At 48.0% G+C, this 17,811-nt stretch overlaps 1 protein-coding gene across 1 annotated transcript in view; it reads left to right on the forward strand.

The window, feature by feature from the left end:
* LOC107108514 (MAM domain-containing glycosylphosphatidylinositol anchor protein 1-like) overlaps positions 1-17,811 on the forward strand; it is a 178,406-nt gene that overhangs the window by 8,820 nt on the left and 151,775 nt on the right. Inside the window, exons 2-3 of the mRNA XM_015408950.1 lie at positions 1,282-1,551; positions 14,326-14,471. Of these exons, the coding sequence (XP_015264436.1) occupies positions 1,282-1,551; positions 14,326-14,471 (416 nt within the window). The remainder of the gene's footprint in view (positions 1-1,281; positions 1,552-14,325; positions 14,472-17,811) is intronic.

The raw sequence follows: 17,811 nt of genomic DNA on the forward strand, positions 1-17,811 counted from the left end.
TTGCAGGTCCACCGCCGGGCCCCTCATGGGGCTCGGCAGTGGAGCTGCAAGGCCGGCGCCGGCGGCCGGGACCATTGGGGGCGGGGGGTGTGGCCTTATGACACACTTCTGGTGATGTCAGGGGGTGTGGCATATGCTAATGAGTTATGCTAATGAGTTCCCCTAGCTCTTTTTCTACGAAACGACCCCTGGATAACACCATCTAACCATCTCATCATTTGTCGTCCCCTCCTTCTTTTACCTTCAATCTTTCCCAGCATCAGGGTCTTCTCCAGTGAGTGCTCCCTTCTCATTTGGTGGCCAAAGTATTTGAGCTTCAGCTTCACTATGTGGCCTTCCAGGGAACAGTCAGGGTTGATTTCTTTTAGGACTGACTGATTTGATCTCCTTGCAGTCCAAGGGACTCTCAAGAGTCTTCTCCAGCACCATAATTCAAAAGCATCTATTCTTCGGCGCTCAGCCTTCCTTATAGTCCAAATCTTGCAGCCATAGATTACTACTGGGAATACCATTGCTTTGACCATACAGACTTTTGTTGGCAGGGTGATGTCTCTACTTTTTATTATGCTATCTAGGTTTGCCATCGCTTTCCTCCCAGGGAGCAGGCGTCTTTTAATTTCATGGCTGCAGTCACCGCCTGCAGTGATCTTGGATCCCAGGAATGTGAAGTCTGTCACTGCTTCCATGACTTCCCCTTCTATTTGCAAAGGAGTGATGGGGCCGGATACCATGATCTTAGTTTTTTAGATGCTGAGTTTCAAGCCACCTTTTGCGCTCTCCTCTTTCACCCTGAGCAAGTGGCTCTTGAGGTCCTCTTCACTTTCTGCCATTAGAGTGGTATTATCTGCATATCTGAGGTTGTTGATGTTTTTCCTGGCAAAAACTGGACTATAAGGAAGGCCAAGTCATATAGTAATTAATTAATTAATCATCTCCCCTTTCTAGGTAGCCCTGATTTTTTAAAAAGTGCCTGTATGCTTGGTTAATGTACTTTTATAGACTTCTGTTGGATTCTTGGAGATCTCTTTTGAGACTGTTTTTGCTAAAATATCTGCAACCTGTTTGAGCTCATGGAATAAGGTAGGATGCAAGTACAAGTGATACAATTTTATTTATTTACTTTGTAGCCTGCCTTTCTCACTGAGACTCAAGGCGGATTACATAGTTTAAGTCAATGCAATCAATAGGATGAGACTCCTAATAAGTAAAAAGGACTAGGACTGACATTGTGTTGAATACGGCCATTTCTCTTCATACGTCCTTCTGTCATTTGCCCTCTAGTCCCTCCAGTGGTGGAACCGGTTTCCTTAGATATCCGGCAAGCCTTGGGCCGCAGTGTCACCCTTCGCTGCTCCATGCTAAAGGGGAACCCTATGAAAGTGGCTACAGCTGTCTGGCGAATCAATGGAAGTCTGTTGACTGTGCCTCCTGTAGAGCAACAGGAGTACTCTGAATATAAGATGGACAATGTGAGCCGGGAGACTAGTGGCAACTATGAATGCAGCATCTCCAATGATGTCGGAGTGGCAACCTGCCTCTTCCAGGTATCTGGTAAGTCTTACAAATAGGATCCACCTGGTTTTCTATTTAGTAGCTTTTGGTGTGATTAAAACCGGTTGGTAAAATGGGAGTTGTGCTGGCATAATTGAAATCAGTGGAACTACTTCTAGGCAGCTTCTTGATACAAACAGCTTCCATGTGATTTCATATGTACTGGAGAGTCCCTTGCAGAATGGATGCAATCCCAGGTGTATTTAATCATGTCAATTACTGTGCTTTATAGTCCAGCTCACCTTTGTATTTAGGTGACACAACAAAAGACACGACTGACTTACGACGCTTAGGGCAAGCTGGTATTTAATTTACATTGTCCCTATTACTAGCTCAATTAATTTGTCTATTTGTTTTATCCCCAAATGAGACTATGCGTTCATTCAGACTTATTGGCATTCTAGAGAATAGTGTTTTGTTCTTCTCTAAGAAAAGAAAGCTTCATTTGTTGACTGGATTTTTACTGATTCCTTGCTTGTTGCTTATTCTATGATGGAGAGACTCTGAAGCACAAGGAGCTGTGAAGAAATCGGAACTTGAACAATTTGGGGAAAGAATTTTGGGACAAAATTGGGAACCAGTTTTCTACAGTAGAATCAGATCTTTGCTAAAATTGTCAGCAACGGTGGTAGCTTAATTAATAGTTTTAGTAGTTTCTAAGGGCACAACCATATCGTGGCTTTGAGGGAGGGACAAGATGTACCTTCACTGTATCTCCAGTCCAGCATTCCCCACTTCTCTGAAATTTCATTTTGTTCTATTCCCTGCTTGACCCTGCTAGTCCATATTGAAGGCAGCAGCAATGTGTGAGAGACCAGAACGGACCATGCAGTCACGCAACAAGCCCACTCCAGGGAAGAGATTTTTTTTGCCCCAAGCCACATACTTTGGCCCCGGTCACATGGGAGGTTTTGGCCCAGAAGAGGGACGGATCGGGGGCACAGCAAATGGGCGCGATCCCACTGCAACATCTGGGAATCGGCGTGCACCCGTTCCCGATCTGTCCCTTCAGAACAAAAATGTGGTGCAAAAAAGAACCTACTAACTGGTAGGATTTACCTGAAGCACCGCAGCCAGCGCGGCCGTGAGATCGCCGGCGCGCTCGTCTGCAGGAGCAATCAAGGCTCCCGGCCGAACTGCGCACGCGCACACATGCGCAATTCGGCTGCCTCGCTCTCCTTTCAGTGGCTCTTTGTTTATTTCCTTATTTCAGCACATGTGCCTAAGTGAGAGAGTAAGTAATTGCCTTAAAGTGAATGGGCTGAAATCTTGATTTTGCTGCCTGTACTCTATTGAAATTGCTCTTGGCAGTTTTAAGTGTCCCCTTCTTCTCAGTCTTCATTCTTGCTCTGTAATGGCTGACACTATCAAACATATTATCTTTCTCAGATCTCTTTCCTACTTTGCACTTCTAACATGTCTGTCTCTAGTTGATTTTCAGTTATGTCCAGTGTTCCCTCTAAGCTGAGTTAGTGTGAGCTAGCTCACAGGTTTTTAGCCTCCAGCTCACAGATTTTTGTCTTAGCTTAGGAAGGAGGGCTCCAGAGCAAACTAATTTATGCAGCAGCCAAATTGCTCACTCACAACTTTAATGCCAGTAGCTCACAAAGTAGAATTTTTGCTCACAAGACTCCACAGCTTAGAGGGATCATTGGTTATGTCTTCTTTTTTGGTATTTTTGCATTTGTGTCTGTGTGTGTGCATGCGTGTGTGTGTGCCCATGCCTGGAAGTCATGGTGACTTCTGGCAACGTCTACTGGGGTATGGAGGACATTCAGAGAAGTGGCTTGTTAGCCTGCCTCTGGCCTCCCGGCCCTGGTATTCCCCGGAAGGTCTCCCATCCAAACACTTTGCCAGGGTTGGCCCTGCTTAGCTTCCGAGATCTGATGAGATCAGGCTTGCCTGGGCTATCCAGGTCAGGGCACTTTCAATTATGTCTTCTTTATCTTCTCATTAATTCTTTCTTATGTCTGATGCTGACAGCTGAGGCTGCACAGGACTTAGATTCCCCCACACACACTTTTCTGTCTTTTCATGATGCTATTCAAAGCAATAGATTTGGATAGTTTTGTTCTTCTGACAACTTTCAGATCTATTTTCCCGTCCTTCTGCCCAGCACCACATCTTTTAACTTACAGTGGAATCCTACGGATTTGTATATAAAAGTAAATTCTATTGCATTCAATGGGACTTACTTCCTAGTAAGTGTGCTTGAGGACCACAGCCTTATCTCCACAGTTGTACCCAAAGAGCTAGATGGTGAAATGGTTTCTTCTTCCATTTGCACCCAGAATATCTGTGAAGACTGTTCACTTTTGACACAGTTCATAGAGCTGGAAGTTTGGACAGGAATAAAGTGTGGGAACCAGAAATGAGGGAGGAGCTGTTGCAGGAAGAGGAAAAATAAAGCCTCTGTCCTACAATGAAGTGGGGATGGAGAACGGATTGAATATTCAGAAGAACTGCCCAGACAGTTTCAGGGAATGCTGTAGAGCCAAAGTAATGACCAGCAAACTTATGTTAAGTATCTATTGCTAAACTACACAGCTCTCCCCTATATGCTAATTTTCTATGTGAAGGTTATTTGGTTAGCAGAGTGCTCAAGGCATATAACGTAGCAGAGTCTATCTGGATTGTGTGTGCTACTAAGAAACACAGTTACACACAGAGCCTCTTTATCTTTGCAAACCTGATATAAGTCCTTTATTATAAGGAACTCCATTCTAGACAGGATAGACTTAGGATTCTAATCTAGCCTAAGTAGCTAGGATGGATAGCAATGCAGGAAGTATGTTCTGCACTCATGGTACCAAGATGAGAAAGCTAGCACAGTGTCAAGAGAAGGTGTCACACTGGGAGGAAGGAAGAGTCCCTGAGAGTAGCAATCAACACATCAAAGGGATAGCATCAGAGTAGAAGAAAAGAAGGGTAGCAGAGTCCTGGCCTCCCTATCTCTCTGACTCTGATTTATACCCCCTCTGAAGTCTGAGGCTAAGAGACAGTGAAAAATCCTTCACTTTCAACACTATGTACAGAGTAGTGTTGCCAAGCAAACAACAAGCAGGAGACCAAGGGGCATTTGCAACAGCATGACATCACTTCCACAAAAACCCAGAAGTGATGTCACACCTCTCTAGGAATCACTGGAAATTCTGTAGTACATGAATCGCCGCATTGACTCCCCATGTTAAGCTCGAGCCAGAGGAAGGCTCCTCCGAGCTAATTCGCTATTGGGTCACTCCTCAACAGCGACCAATCAGAACTGCACCTAGTCCCTGCGAGGGAAGAACTCTCATTGGACTTTATCCACTCAACCTCATTGGTTGTTTATTGTACAGAGGCGTGGCTACGTTAGCCCGGGAATGTTTAAAAAGAGCCTATCTCCCAATGTTAACTTGTTCTGGTTATGACTTCTTTCAAGCGCTTGTTCGTACCTTCAATAAAGCGGTTCACTTTTGCTGAAATCACTCTCTGGATCTTTGTTAGCGGCGATCTAACACTGATCTCACTAGGAAAACCCAGATGTCATGCTATTGGCCTAAGGCCATTTTGGGGGGTGGGAGGGCCAGCAGCAAATGGGAGCACTGGGGGCCTGGAAACCCTGGTATGGAGGGAGCAATCATTTCCCCCCTGCCATACACAGACAGTCTGATATGGTACAGTCCAACAATAGCTCTATTACATGTAGCTTACCTTTTAGTTACAAGAGGCTTGTGAAATACTACATTTTTGCCTGCTTTGGTGTTAGGCTACAGTAAGCAAAAGTTGAAATGACTGGCTAAAACTTCTGCAATGTATGGCTTTAATACCATAGCTTCCCAGTGTGTTCTTAAAGGATAAAAAATCCAATTCCAGTCAACCATTTTCAACTTTATGTTACAGGCACCCTCTTTGCGAGCACCCCTTGCAGCTGGTTTACCTCTTCCACCCTCCACCGTGGTGGTCTACCTGGAGAGGCTTCCCAGGCCTCAGAATGTTACACCCAGTCCTCTTTCTTAAGAGTGAGATCAGCCTTAAAACCAGGCTCAGCATCTCCTCATTCCTCCTTTCTGGCCTGATGTGGGAGCCCTACCTTTGGTTTGGTGTAGTGGTTAAGTGCGTGGACTCTAATCTGGGAGAACCGGGTTTGATTCCCCACTCCTCCACTTGCACCTGCTGGATGACCTTGGGCAAGCCATAGTTCTGGCACAGCAGTCCTTGGAAAAGAGCAGTTTCTCTCAGAGCTCTCTCAGCCTCACCTACCTCACAGGATGTCTGTTGTGGGGAGGGGAAGGGAAAGGAGTTTGTAAGCCACTCTGAGACTCCTTTGGGTAGTGAAGGGCGGGGTATAAATCCAATCTCCTCCTCCTCCTCCTCCTTCTTTCCTCCCCCTGGCCTGTTCTCCATCCTCTTTTTGAGCTTGGCTAATCCTACCCCATCCTTCCTGACCTTTAGCCTGGCCCAGCCAGGGCGTGTCACTTCTCCTTTCACTTTGTCCAGGTGTCTGCAATTAGTCTTTACCGGAGAGCTCTAGCCAGCTGCCAGAGATTCCCCATTGTGTACGAGAAGGCTGCTGGGTCTTTGTCACTGGCTGATGATGTCATCAGCAGGGGACTAGCAGTTGTGGCAGGAGCTGGCTGTTACAAGGGCTGGCTCCTTGGCTTCCTGATTGGCATGGAACCCAGCAGCAAGGTGGGGCCTCAGCGCAATGCTGTCCCCAGCTCTTGCTGCAAAGGTGCTTCCCCCACTGGACCAGTCCTGCTGGCTAAACTCACATTTCCTTTGCTTGGAAATACAAACTTGGGAGGTGCATAATATGATAGGGTTGCCAGCCTCCAGGTGGGGCCTGGGAATCTCTCCCTTTTACAACTGATCTCCAGCTGACAGAGATCATCTCTCCTGGAGAAAAGGGCTGCTTTGAAGGTAGGCTTGCCAAGTCCCCCCGGGGGGCAGGGAAACCCCCGCCCCAGAGGCCCGTTCCCCGCCGGCGGTGGATCGGGCCCCGGGGGAGCCCCACCCTGATGTTCTCATCACCCGGAAGTGACGCGACAACGCCGGGCACGCTGGGAGTGGGGCCATGGTCATCCGAGGGAAAACTATGGTTTTCTCTCGGATGGTTGTGGCCCCGCCCCCAGCGTGCCCGGCGTCGTCACGTCACTTCCGGGTGATGTGCATGTGGTGCATGCGCGCTTTGCCCGTGCGCGCTCAAGACGCCAGCCGGGAGTCCCCTACTGCAGCGGAACGACCGACTTGGCAACCCTATTAAAGGTGGACTCTATGGCATTGTACCATGCTCAGGACTCTCCCCTCCCCTCCCCAAACCCCGCCCTCTCCTGGATCCACCCCCAAAGTCTCCAGCATTTTCCAACCCAGACCTGGCAACCCTATAATATGAAAGTAGGTATTACATCCCCCCCCCCAACCAGATAAGTGTGGCAGATCCAGAGCTGCCACTGGGGTAGAAGCCAGGTGGGGGACTGCATCCGTGCAGCAGCTAGAAGGACCAAGGGTTCTGAAATGCAAACCCTTTATCAGCATGGTGCCCAATGCAGCACGGAAACAAGTAGTCCTGTTAAAATCAGTAGGCTTGACGTTTACTGGATTGTGGTCTCTGATCCAATCACTTTGGGGGACTCAAGATGTACATAAACTCCCTTTCCTGCAAGAGCCCTCTTAGTCAGTGTCTGGTAATGGGTTGGGACCTTATTCTGGCCCTCTTTGGCTTGTTCTCACTGTGGAAGGGTAACCACCCATTTCTTTTTTTTACTAGGGTTACCATATTTTGAAAAGCAAAAAAGACATATTTCCTGACTGACTACTTCAAACAAGTGATCACTATGACAAATATGATTTTAAATACCCCTACTATTTAAGCTGTGAGAATCACTACTAACTAGGAATATTCCTAACCTTCGAACCCAAAAAGACGACATTTTCAGCAGGTTTTTTTTTTAAAAAAAAAGAGCCCAAAAGAGTATGGACCCACAAAAAAGAAGACATGTCCTCTAAAAAGAAGACATCAGGTGACCCTATTTCCCCCCCCCCATTTTTTTAATAGATGGTGGCATCTCACAGATGACCAGTCCCACCTCATCTTATTTCCTCCTCTTCCTTCCACTATTATCTTCCTCCTCCCCAGTGGGGTAAATCCAAGCACCCTCCAAGGAGCCTTCCTCCAACTTAAATAGCTCTTCCTCCAACACAAGGTTCACTTAAATTGAATGAAGCCCTTTAGGCGTCAAACTTTGTTCAGTGGACTGGTAGGACAGAGGTCAGATCCACCCACTTACCATTGTGAAGTGGAACTGGGGAAGATATAATGCTTATCTTCATGTAGTGCCAAGCCAAGGAAATGTGAGTTTAGCCATCAGGACTGATATGCAGACCTGTATCGTTCCATGAGAAATGCATATCTATGGAATACGTTGAATCTTATATACTATACCCTCTTATCTCCAGTGGGTTGCTGTAAATGAAGTACACAGATATAATCCAGCCAACAGCCCATTTAGGATATTACTTCTCATATACAGAAGGATTAATGCATGGGGGTTGAATAGGGACTACTCCGCAACCATTTTCTTCATCCTTCCTGTCAGGAACATGCTCCATGGATGGCTTAAATATCCAGGAAGAAAACAATAAAGGAACCAGTATAGCTGATTATTAAATCACGGACATGGAATCCTCCATTTTGGGAATAAATTAATTTTTAAAATTTAATATTATGCAAGATAACGATTCTCATCTGTTCTGATTTTATTTCTGAATCTCTTATGAAATTTGACTTCACAGTCAATACAAGTTGAATAAGCAACAATTAGTCTCCAAGGTGGCTCTGAATCTCTGGCACATGCAGAAATGTAAGTCGATAAAAATAATAAGAAAAAAGGGGCTCAGAAATAAACATCAATATTACTATTCTGAGTTAATAAAAATAAACATTGAATCATTCCCATTTAATTATAGCTGAGAAGAATGGCTGAGCCAGTAATTGGAGTGGGATGGAGTGGAATGGAAAAAATAGGGGCACTTTGGGAATGAGGAATGGCAGTGTTTTGGGCTCCTTCCAGTTGTGTGGTTGCTTTGGCTTTTGGTCTGTCAAATCTTTGCAAACAAGAGATGTGCGTAACAAAAGAAATCTGTGTTCTGAGCAGTGGGGTTGATTTGATGGAACAGTTCACTACAAAGGCAGACCATGGAATTGATCTTAATCTAACAACAGCCTTCAATTCATTCGTTTCAAACCACCATTTCTTCAGATCTCAAAACAGTAAATAAGTACTGCTTCTTGGCTTCTCGCGTGTGTGAGATGATTAATGTTAATGTTGCCTGTATTATTGAAGGCTGTTGTTTCAGACCGCAGTTATATACTGTAACTAAATTTACTCCCTGTTGTTTTCCACAGAATTTCCAGGATGCCTCTCAGTTCCATCCCTGCCCACCCCTCTGCCCTTCTGCTTCTCAACCATTAAAGTTTGTTCTGCACCCCCTTCTACAGCTCATGCTGCTGTCCTTTCAGGCTCATTGTCAAAACTTTGTTTCAGACTTGGATGCCTCTATGACAGCCCACACACATACCTTCCTCCTTGGTGATTTCAACATTTATGTTGACACACCTTCTGACCCAGGGTCAGACCCTCTGACCCATCTCTTTTCCTAACCTCCTCCAATCTCCACCTTCTGACTTCAGACAATTGGCCCTTCATAGGAACTGGTTGGCCACTGTGTAAGATAGGATGCTGGACTAAATAGACCACTGGTCTGATTCAGCAGGGGTCTTCTTATGTTCTTAACTGTTTGTTTTAGTTTTCATAGACTAGATGAAGTAGGCTTGAGTTGATAAACACTTATGCTAGAATTAAAATCATTAGTTAGTTGTTAAGGCTTCACAAAACTCTTATTTCTTTCCTGCCGCTAATAGGGTTGCCAAGTTGATCTTCGCCGGGAGCAGGGGGCTCCCAGCCGGCATCTGATGACGCCAGGTACGCTGGGGGCGGGGCCACGGCCATACGAGGGAAAACCGTAGAGTTTTCCCTTGGATGGCCATGGCCCCGCCCCCAGCGTACCTGGCGTGGTCGCGTCACTTCCAGGTGACGCGCACGTCAGGGAGGAGTTCCCCTGGGGCCCGATCCGGCGGCACCGGGGAACGGGCCTCTGGGGCGGGGGTTTCCCCACCCCCCGGGGGGACTTGGGAAGCCTAGCCGCTAATATCACCACCCTTCTGGATCTTGTCACCTTTAGGCTAACTCCACCACTGCCTTGGGCATATTCATGATGTTGATTTTACAAAGGACTGCTCTGCCTCTGTCCTCTGTGCTGTGGAAGACCCTGTGTCTGTCACTTTGTCCCCTTTGGTATTACACAAAGCCTTTCTTCACCTGGCTGTGGCTCTTCTTTTGATCTGTGATCTGTGCCCATTAATACAGCTGCCTTCCACTGAATTCACTTGGTCTTCAGTGGCCTACCAGGAATCTGGTAACTCTTAAGTGGTATGCCTAGTGCTTCATTTCCCATTTTATCCTCACAACAGCCCTGTGAAGAAGCATAAGCTGAGAGAGTATGCCTGGCCCAAGGTCACCCAGAGAGCATCAGAGGAGAGTGGGGATTTGTGGCTGGCTCTCCCAGATCCTAGTCCAGCATTCTAACCACTATACTATACTGGCTTGTCTTCTATCTCATTCCATGTTTTCCACATAATGTTGCCAACTTCCAGGTGGGGCCCGGAGATCTCCCAGAATTACGACTGATCTCCAGCAGACAGATATCAATTCCCCTGGAGAAAATGGCTGCTTTGGAGGGTGGAATCTATGGCATTATACCCTGATGAAGACCCTCCTCTCTCCAAGCCCCACCCTCCCTAGGCTGCACCACCAAAACTCCAGGAATGTCACAACTCAGAGTTGGCAACCCGGTTTCCACAAGACAAAGCTCTTCCCTGCTCGCTCTCTCGCTCTCTTCCCCCCCCCCCCCATTGGAGTCCCTAGGAATCAGTCTTTGGCTGCCTTTTTTCTGCCTGTACATATTGTTCCTGGATAACCTCATCAGACTGCATGGCTTTTAGTGGTGCCTATGTGCTCATAATACTCTGCTCTTCTTCTACCCCTGAACTTTCTCCCGTCATCTAGCCTGCATCTCTCGTTGCCTGTTCGATGTTTTCACTTGAGCCGGTTGTCCCTGTTCCAAGACTGAAGTTGAACTTCTCACCTTTCTTTCCAAGCCTTCCTCTCTTACTGTACTCACCATATCCATTGACAGTAACCTTGTAGAACTGACCTTGGACTCTTCTTTGATTCATGTATTTCGCTCAAACATCGTCTAGCCAGGCTAATGCAAAGTCACATAGCTTCTTTCTTTACAGTACTGCAAAAATGTCGCCCATCCTCTTCAGCCCATGGCAAAAGCTCTGGCTTATGCTCTGGTCACTTCCTGCCTTGGCTATTGTAACCTCTTCTTCTCTGCTCTTCTCTTACCACACCTCAGCCCCCTCACCTCTGTCCAGGATTCTGCTGGGAAAATCATTCATGTCACACCCCTCCTTAGTCCCTAAACTGGCTTCCTGTCCATTCCCAGGTCCAGCCCAAACTTTCTTTACTTTCAAAGTCCTCCAAGAATTTGATACTCCCCTCTACCTGCCTATGACCTTCACTCCCTCTTCTCCACCATCTTCAACCATACGAAGGTTTCCTGCTCCCTCAAAGAGCGCCACCCTTTTCTCCTTGCTGCCCAGTATGGTTGGAACTGTCTCCAAGAACACTTGCACGAGAACACCCCTCTCTCTGACTCCCTCCCCCCTTCAAACACCTCTCGGTAATTTACTTTTGATACAACTTCTTAGTCACCCTCCTGCAGGACTGGCTTAAGTTTTTCCAGTGAAACAAGCAGGGCTTCACTGTGGAAGTCATGGAGGTGATGGACGCCTGTGGCTTCCCCAGCCCATACCCCCTGCAGCCAGGCAGAAGGTGAGCCTGCTGGAATTCACCTTCTTGCGGGGGGGGGCAGAGCTGCCAGTCTGAGGCAGTGGATGCTTGTCACTTCCTCCACATAGAGTGCCAGAGACAAGGACACAGGAGGACGACAAGCCCCAGCTCTGTTGCCTGGGCCACTGGAGCTCAACTTGGAGGTGGATGGCATGGTGCCATGGCAGGTGTGGGATGTGATGGCAAGCAAAAGCCATACCCATTGCCTCCTCTAATGCCACCGCCATCCCCTTCACAAATTGTGATGCCCAAACAGCTGCTTGGGTTACTTGTGTAGTGAGTCGGCCCTGCCTTCCTCTCATAAAACTAAGCCAAAGCACGCATAACAGACAGACTCCCCTCACTTTCCCCTATCTTCACCTCCCCCCTCTCCTTTTGCTCTCTCCCTGTTATGTCAGTTTCTAGATTGTTCATTCTTTAGGCACTGACCCGTCTTGCTCTGTAAAGTGCTCTGATGCATGGATGCCATTGCATTGGGGTGGCTTTGCCTGCAGTCCAATGAGTTGAGGAGCAGACCACAGTGCAGCCCTGGAAGGAGGCTTGGGTGTATGCAGCAGCCAGACTCACTGGCCCATGTGCTTCTATCCCAGATAGTGCAAAGCTCTCTTTGTCTGTTCTGTTTGCAGCACCTATACTACAAGATGCCCACATATGCACAAGTTGTTCCAGACCTCAGTAGCCAGAAGGGCATGTTTTGGAGAAAACATTGGGATAAAAGTTGCTTGCTTTATATTTTTCATTCAGAGGTTTATGGTTGATTCATATTTTATTTGCAGACTAGTTTGCTGCATATCTCCTGATGAATTCTGGGGATTTGTTGTAGACACATACAAGGGAGCTGTGGGCAGTTGTGGCTCTCATCATGTATCCATTGCCTCTTCATCTTGAAAGAGCAGTTCTCAAAAGAGCTTTCTCAGACCCACCTACCTCACAGGGTGTCTGTTGTGGGGAGGGGAAGGGAAAGGAGATTGTAAACCACTCTGAGACTCCAAATGAAGGGTGAGATAGAAGTAGAGAAGAAGAAGAGATTGGATTTATACCCCGCCCTTCACTACCTTCCTCCAAGGAACTCAGGGTGGCGCACCCCATTGCTCTTTCATTTTATCTTCAAAGCAATGCTGCAAACTACATTAGGATGAGAGAGGGTGACTGGCCCTTGGCCACCCAACAAGTGGATTTGAACCTGGATCTCCCAGATTCTAGTCCAACACTCTGACTACGACTGGCTCACTTCATTATACCCAGGCCATTTCTACATTCCCCATTTAAACTCAGCATAGGGGTTTTGGGGGGAGGAGGGTATATTTTACTTGTGCAGCAAGAAAGGTAACTGGCTACTGACATTGCAGGGACAGTGTCTCCTCTTTTTAAACCTTCAGTTTCCCCACACATTTCATCTGTGTTCCTCATCAGTGGTTGCCTCCTTATCTTTTCCCTTCTTGATGTTTATTTCCCCAGCTGATGTCAGAATCTTCTGTTTGGTGTCTTAATTGCTTTGGGATAAATTGTTGTGTTACAAAGGAAGCTTTTAACCTGAGGTGAGCAGCATGCCTCAAGAGAGGCAAATGTTTTCAAGGCAAGGTCACTACCCTTTCAATATGAGTGTACTGACAAAGTAGTCTTTTCAGCATCACTGTTACAAGTAAGAGAGAGATCATGGGAAGTTCAGCTCTGGATCTAAACACATGCCCATTGGGAGAGACTTCGTTATTATTGGGATATTTGGTTAATGTAGCAGAGTTTGCCCAGTCATAGAGGCATGATACTGAGTGCAGCAATCCCAAGAAGTATCTGGCAAAAAAGGTAAACTTACATTTATTCAAGTAGATCCAGTTCACATTCAAGTTGCACTCAAGAGAAGAGGTGGTGAGCTGCCCCTCACCGGCAGTCTTTAAGCAGCAGCTGGACAAATACTTGTCAGGGATGCTCTAGGCTGATGCTGCATTGAAAAGTATGCAGACGGAGAGTGATTTCAGCAAAGCGTACTTTATTCGATCAGGAACAAGACAACTTTGGCCGGCTCGCAGGCCGGCTTATATCTCCCGAGAAACCGCCACCCAAAACACACCCCTACTTCCCTATAGGTCATTTACAGTCCCATAGGCTCTCGGCCGGGAACCTAGCCCCCTGATTGGAGCGGGCTGGGATCCGCATAGTCCATTGTCTCTTGGAGCGAAGCTCTGCGTTTGTCTCTGGACTTGTCTGGACTGGGCTGGATACAGGGGGCTGGACTAGGTGGCCTGTATGGCTCCTTCCAACTCTGTGATTCTATGATTCTAAAACAAAGAAGCCTAATCTAAATAGTACTTTTCCTATTACAAATGGCCAGCTTGTCCGGCATCATGTGTGTGGGAATATGCGGGCATGTGTCTTCACAGAAGGCCATGTGAAGTGAGAGGACAGAGAGAGAGAGAGAGAGAGAGAGGGAGAGAGAGAGAGAGAGAGGGAGGAGGGGTCAGAGGCAGCTCCCAGGTTGCCAAAGGAGACAACTATACTCACTTAGCGTGATGTAGAGCCCCCCCAATGCCCAGGAATGCTGAGTCACTCACTCCAACATTTGTGTCCTAGAGTGTTGGTGTGTTAGGGTCCCTGGGCTTTCTGTGTAATCTACCCAAGGTTGAATGGCGGATAAAGGCAACACATGGGCTGTAAATGGATGCAATGTAAGTGAGCTGCTACCCTGCATGATAGCTACCTGTGACCTTAATGTACCGTACTGTGTGAGTTGATAACATAAATTCTTATGGCTCTTCCAATAATTTCCCTCCTTAATTTTTTCTCTCCCTTCTCCCCCCCCCCAACTTTCATTTCTCAGCTAAAGCGTATAACCCAGAGTTTTATTATGACACCCCTAACCCCATCCGGAAGCAATCCAAGAATTACTCCTATATCTTGCAGTGGACACAAAAGGAACCTGATGCTGTTGATCCCATCCTGAGTTACAGGCTGGATGTCCAGCAGGTAAGACCAAGCAACACCACCAGCAACTTAAGCACCAAAGTCCATCTATTGAATGAGGAGTTTACGATGGTTAAAACTAGAATGTTTTGTATTCTGTTTAAACTGAGGTTACATTAACCATCCTGTGGAGACTTGGGGCTGCTGTGTGCCAAACAGGCTGGAACTGAGGGCATGGCCCTTCTTTCCTGATTTACACAGTGGAGAAGCTAGTCTGTTTTAAAGTCTGGTGCTGTAAATGACTGAGAGCTAAGAGAGCCTGCTGCTTCCCCTCGGAATTTTCATGCTCAGCCTCCTGAAAGAAGCCGTAACGGAACAAGATCTCATAGTCATTAGTAGGGATTGTAGCCTTTATAGGCCAACAATTCAGATGAGTGGAATTTCAGCCTCTTCACTTTGAACAAATATGGATTGTAGATTGGAGAGCTCTCCAGGCTGGAGCTGCAGGGGGAAAGTCATTGCCTGTTTGTATTGCACAAAGACCTTCATAAAGTTGTCATCTTAATAGTGGGATTCTGATGGAGCAAAGTGTGGGATATAAGGGCTTTTGAGCATGAAATGGAACTATCAAGGATACAAAGGGGAAGAGGACAATGGTAGATTAGGACCTAGAGGGGCAAGTGCTTTGTTCATTGAAAATGTGTGTGTTCTAATCATGGGATTGTTAATAAGACTTAGAATCAAGAGCCCTAAAGATCACTGCTTTCAGTCTTACATTTCAGCTAACACAAAGTTTTTGGATTGTTAGCCAATTGTCAGCTATAAAGCCACTGAGATTAATTTGGGTTAAATCTTTTTTTTTTGTTTTAAACCACACTGAGCTATGTGATTGTGCAGTAGGGTTTGTACATTGCTGGTAAACCAGATTTTGTATTTGAAGCAAAAGCATTCCGGTCTTCTCTTGTGCCTTAAAGACAGAGTGGAAAGAGCAAGATTTTTCAGTGATCAAAAGCTGTGACTGTCCCTTTTATATTATCCCAACAGATTTAAAGCAATAGATGACCCCCACTACCTGCCCACGCACAGTTCTATTCAGGCCTCGGTTCCTGCTAGAGTGCACTGGAGCACCGCTCCGCCAGTCAGGAGCCCAGGGGGCAGGCACATAAGCCCTGCCCCCGGCTCTCACGAGCCATCATTTGGGCAACCGTGGGGGGGGGGAAACGTTCCCCCACCTCCCTGAGCCCCGGGGTGGTGGCCTTGGACTCGTAGGGGCAAATTCCACCTCTCGCGCGAGAAGTCATTCTGGCTGCCCCAGCTTTCCTTAGGGGCTCTTTAAAAAGTTATGGCCACTGCTGCTGTTCTCAGTGGCAGCTGCGACACCCACAGGGGGGGGGGACGTTCTCCTGCGTCCCTGAGCCCCGGGGTGGTGGCCTTGGACTTGTAGGGGCAAATTCCACCTCTTGTGAGAAGTCACATGCGAGAGGTCATTCTGGCTCCCCCAGCTATTCTTAGGGGCTCTTTAAAAGGTTATGGCCGTCGCCGCTGTTTTCGGCGGCAGCTGCGACGCTGGGGCGAAACGTTCTCCTGCATCCCTGAGTCCCGGGGTGGTGGCCTTGGACTCATAGGGGCAAATTCCACCTCTCACAAGAGGTCACATGCGAGAGGTCATTCTGGCTCCACCAGCTCTCCTTAGGGGCTCTTTAAAAGGTTATGGCCACCACTGCTGTTCTCGGCGGCAGCTGCAATGCCGTGGGGGTGTGTGTGAAACATTCTCCCTCCTCCCTGAGCACCGGGGTGGCGGCCTTGGACTCATAGGGGCAAATTCCACCTCTCACGTTGTCACTCAGACATCACACGCGAGAGGTCATTCTGGCTCCCCCAGCTCTCCTTAGGGGCTCTTTAAAAGGTTATGGCCGCTGCCGCTGTTCTTGGCCGCAGCTGCAACACCTGCAGAGGGCGGGGTGGGGCGAAACATTCTTCTGCCTCCCTGAACCCCGGGGTGGTGGCCTTGGACTCGTAGGGGCAAATTCCACCTCTCGCGTGAGAGGTCATTCTGGCTCCCCCAGCTGTCCTTTGGAGCTCTTTAAAAAGTTATGGCCACCAACACTTTCGGCAGCAGCTGCAACCACTGCGCGGGGGGGACTGCTGAGCTTCCCTCCCCGTCTTTTTCAGCTCCGTGCCGGAGCGCCGGGGCTGAAAAATGGCCTGCAGAGCCACTCCGTGCCCTCCCCTCCTTTTTCAGGCTCTGCACTAGAATGTCGGCCTCAAAAAGGGCCAGCCGAATGTCAATTTCAGCCCCATTATATCCTATGGGCTATGAAGTCAATGGCGAAAACATAGGGTATATTCTGAGGGCTGGAGGGGAGGGAGTTTGAGGGAGAGGCTCCGAACTCACAGGGTAGCTGCTGGAGCCTCTCCCCAAGATACCAACCAAGTTTGAAGAACATTGGACCAGGGGATACAATTCTACCGGCCCCCAAACAGGTTGCCCCTATTCCCTCTATTGTTCTCTATGGTGGGAAAAAAGTAACTTTCTTCTCACCATAGAGAACAATGGAGGGGATGGGGGCAACCTGTTTGGGGGCCTGTAGAATTGGACCCCCTGGTTCAATGTTCCTGAAAAATGGCAGGTATCTTGGGGAGATGCTCCAGCAGCTACCCTGCAATTTTGGAGCCTCTCCCTCAAACCCCCTCTCCTCCAGCCCCCAGAATATACCCTGTGTTATCGTCATTGACTTCAATGGCCCATAGGATATAATGGGGCCAAACTGTGGGAAGCCGATTCAGATCAGAGAATCTGATTCGGACTGCAGCAGCCTGAAAGGGGCCCGAATGGGCCATTTTCGGGGGTGCATTCGTTCAGACGAACCAAATGCACATCCCTCCAGCAGCTGACTTACTCGGGCTCTCTGCAGCCGTGGGGATCCTGAGCAAGCCAAGGGAAGGGAAGGTGGTTTAAACCGCCTCTCCTTCGCTCCAGCAGCCGGCTTGCTCGGGCTCCCCGAGCAAACCAAGGGAAGGGAAGGTGGAGGAGCAGCTGGAGACATTGAGCCTCAGCTCCACAAGTAATGAGCACTGGAGCCCCGCCCCCAGCAGCCCTCAGGCCGGAGCACCTGGAGCAGTCTTGGGAGGCGGATTGGCATAAAGCAAAACCAAAAGCGCAGGAACTCGAGAGAACTCCAGGAATGGAGCCGGTTCCTCTTCCACAGCCCAAAATGCGACCCACGAACCCTGAGCTTGCTTTTTCTCATTTGCGAGTCTGGCCTCCGCACTCCTTTAACGAGGCAGCCCTGAAGCTTGGGGCGGCAGGAAGTTGGTTCACTTAGGAGTCTTGATCCTGGTTGTGTGGTGGGCTAGTTGTGGCAAATGGTAGGGAAGCTCAGTATTTCTGTATACAGTTGTA

The sequence above is a fragment of the Gekko japonicus genome, unplaced genomic scaffold (assembly GCF_001447785.1).
Source record: "Gekko japonicus isolate JY-2015 unplaced genomic scaffold, Gekko_japonicus_V1.1 scaffold19, whole genome shotgun sequence".
NCBI classification, from domain to species: domain Eukaryota; kingdom Metazoa; phylum Chordata; class Lepidosauria; order Squamata; family Gekkonidae; genus Gekko; species Gekko japonicus.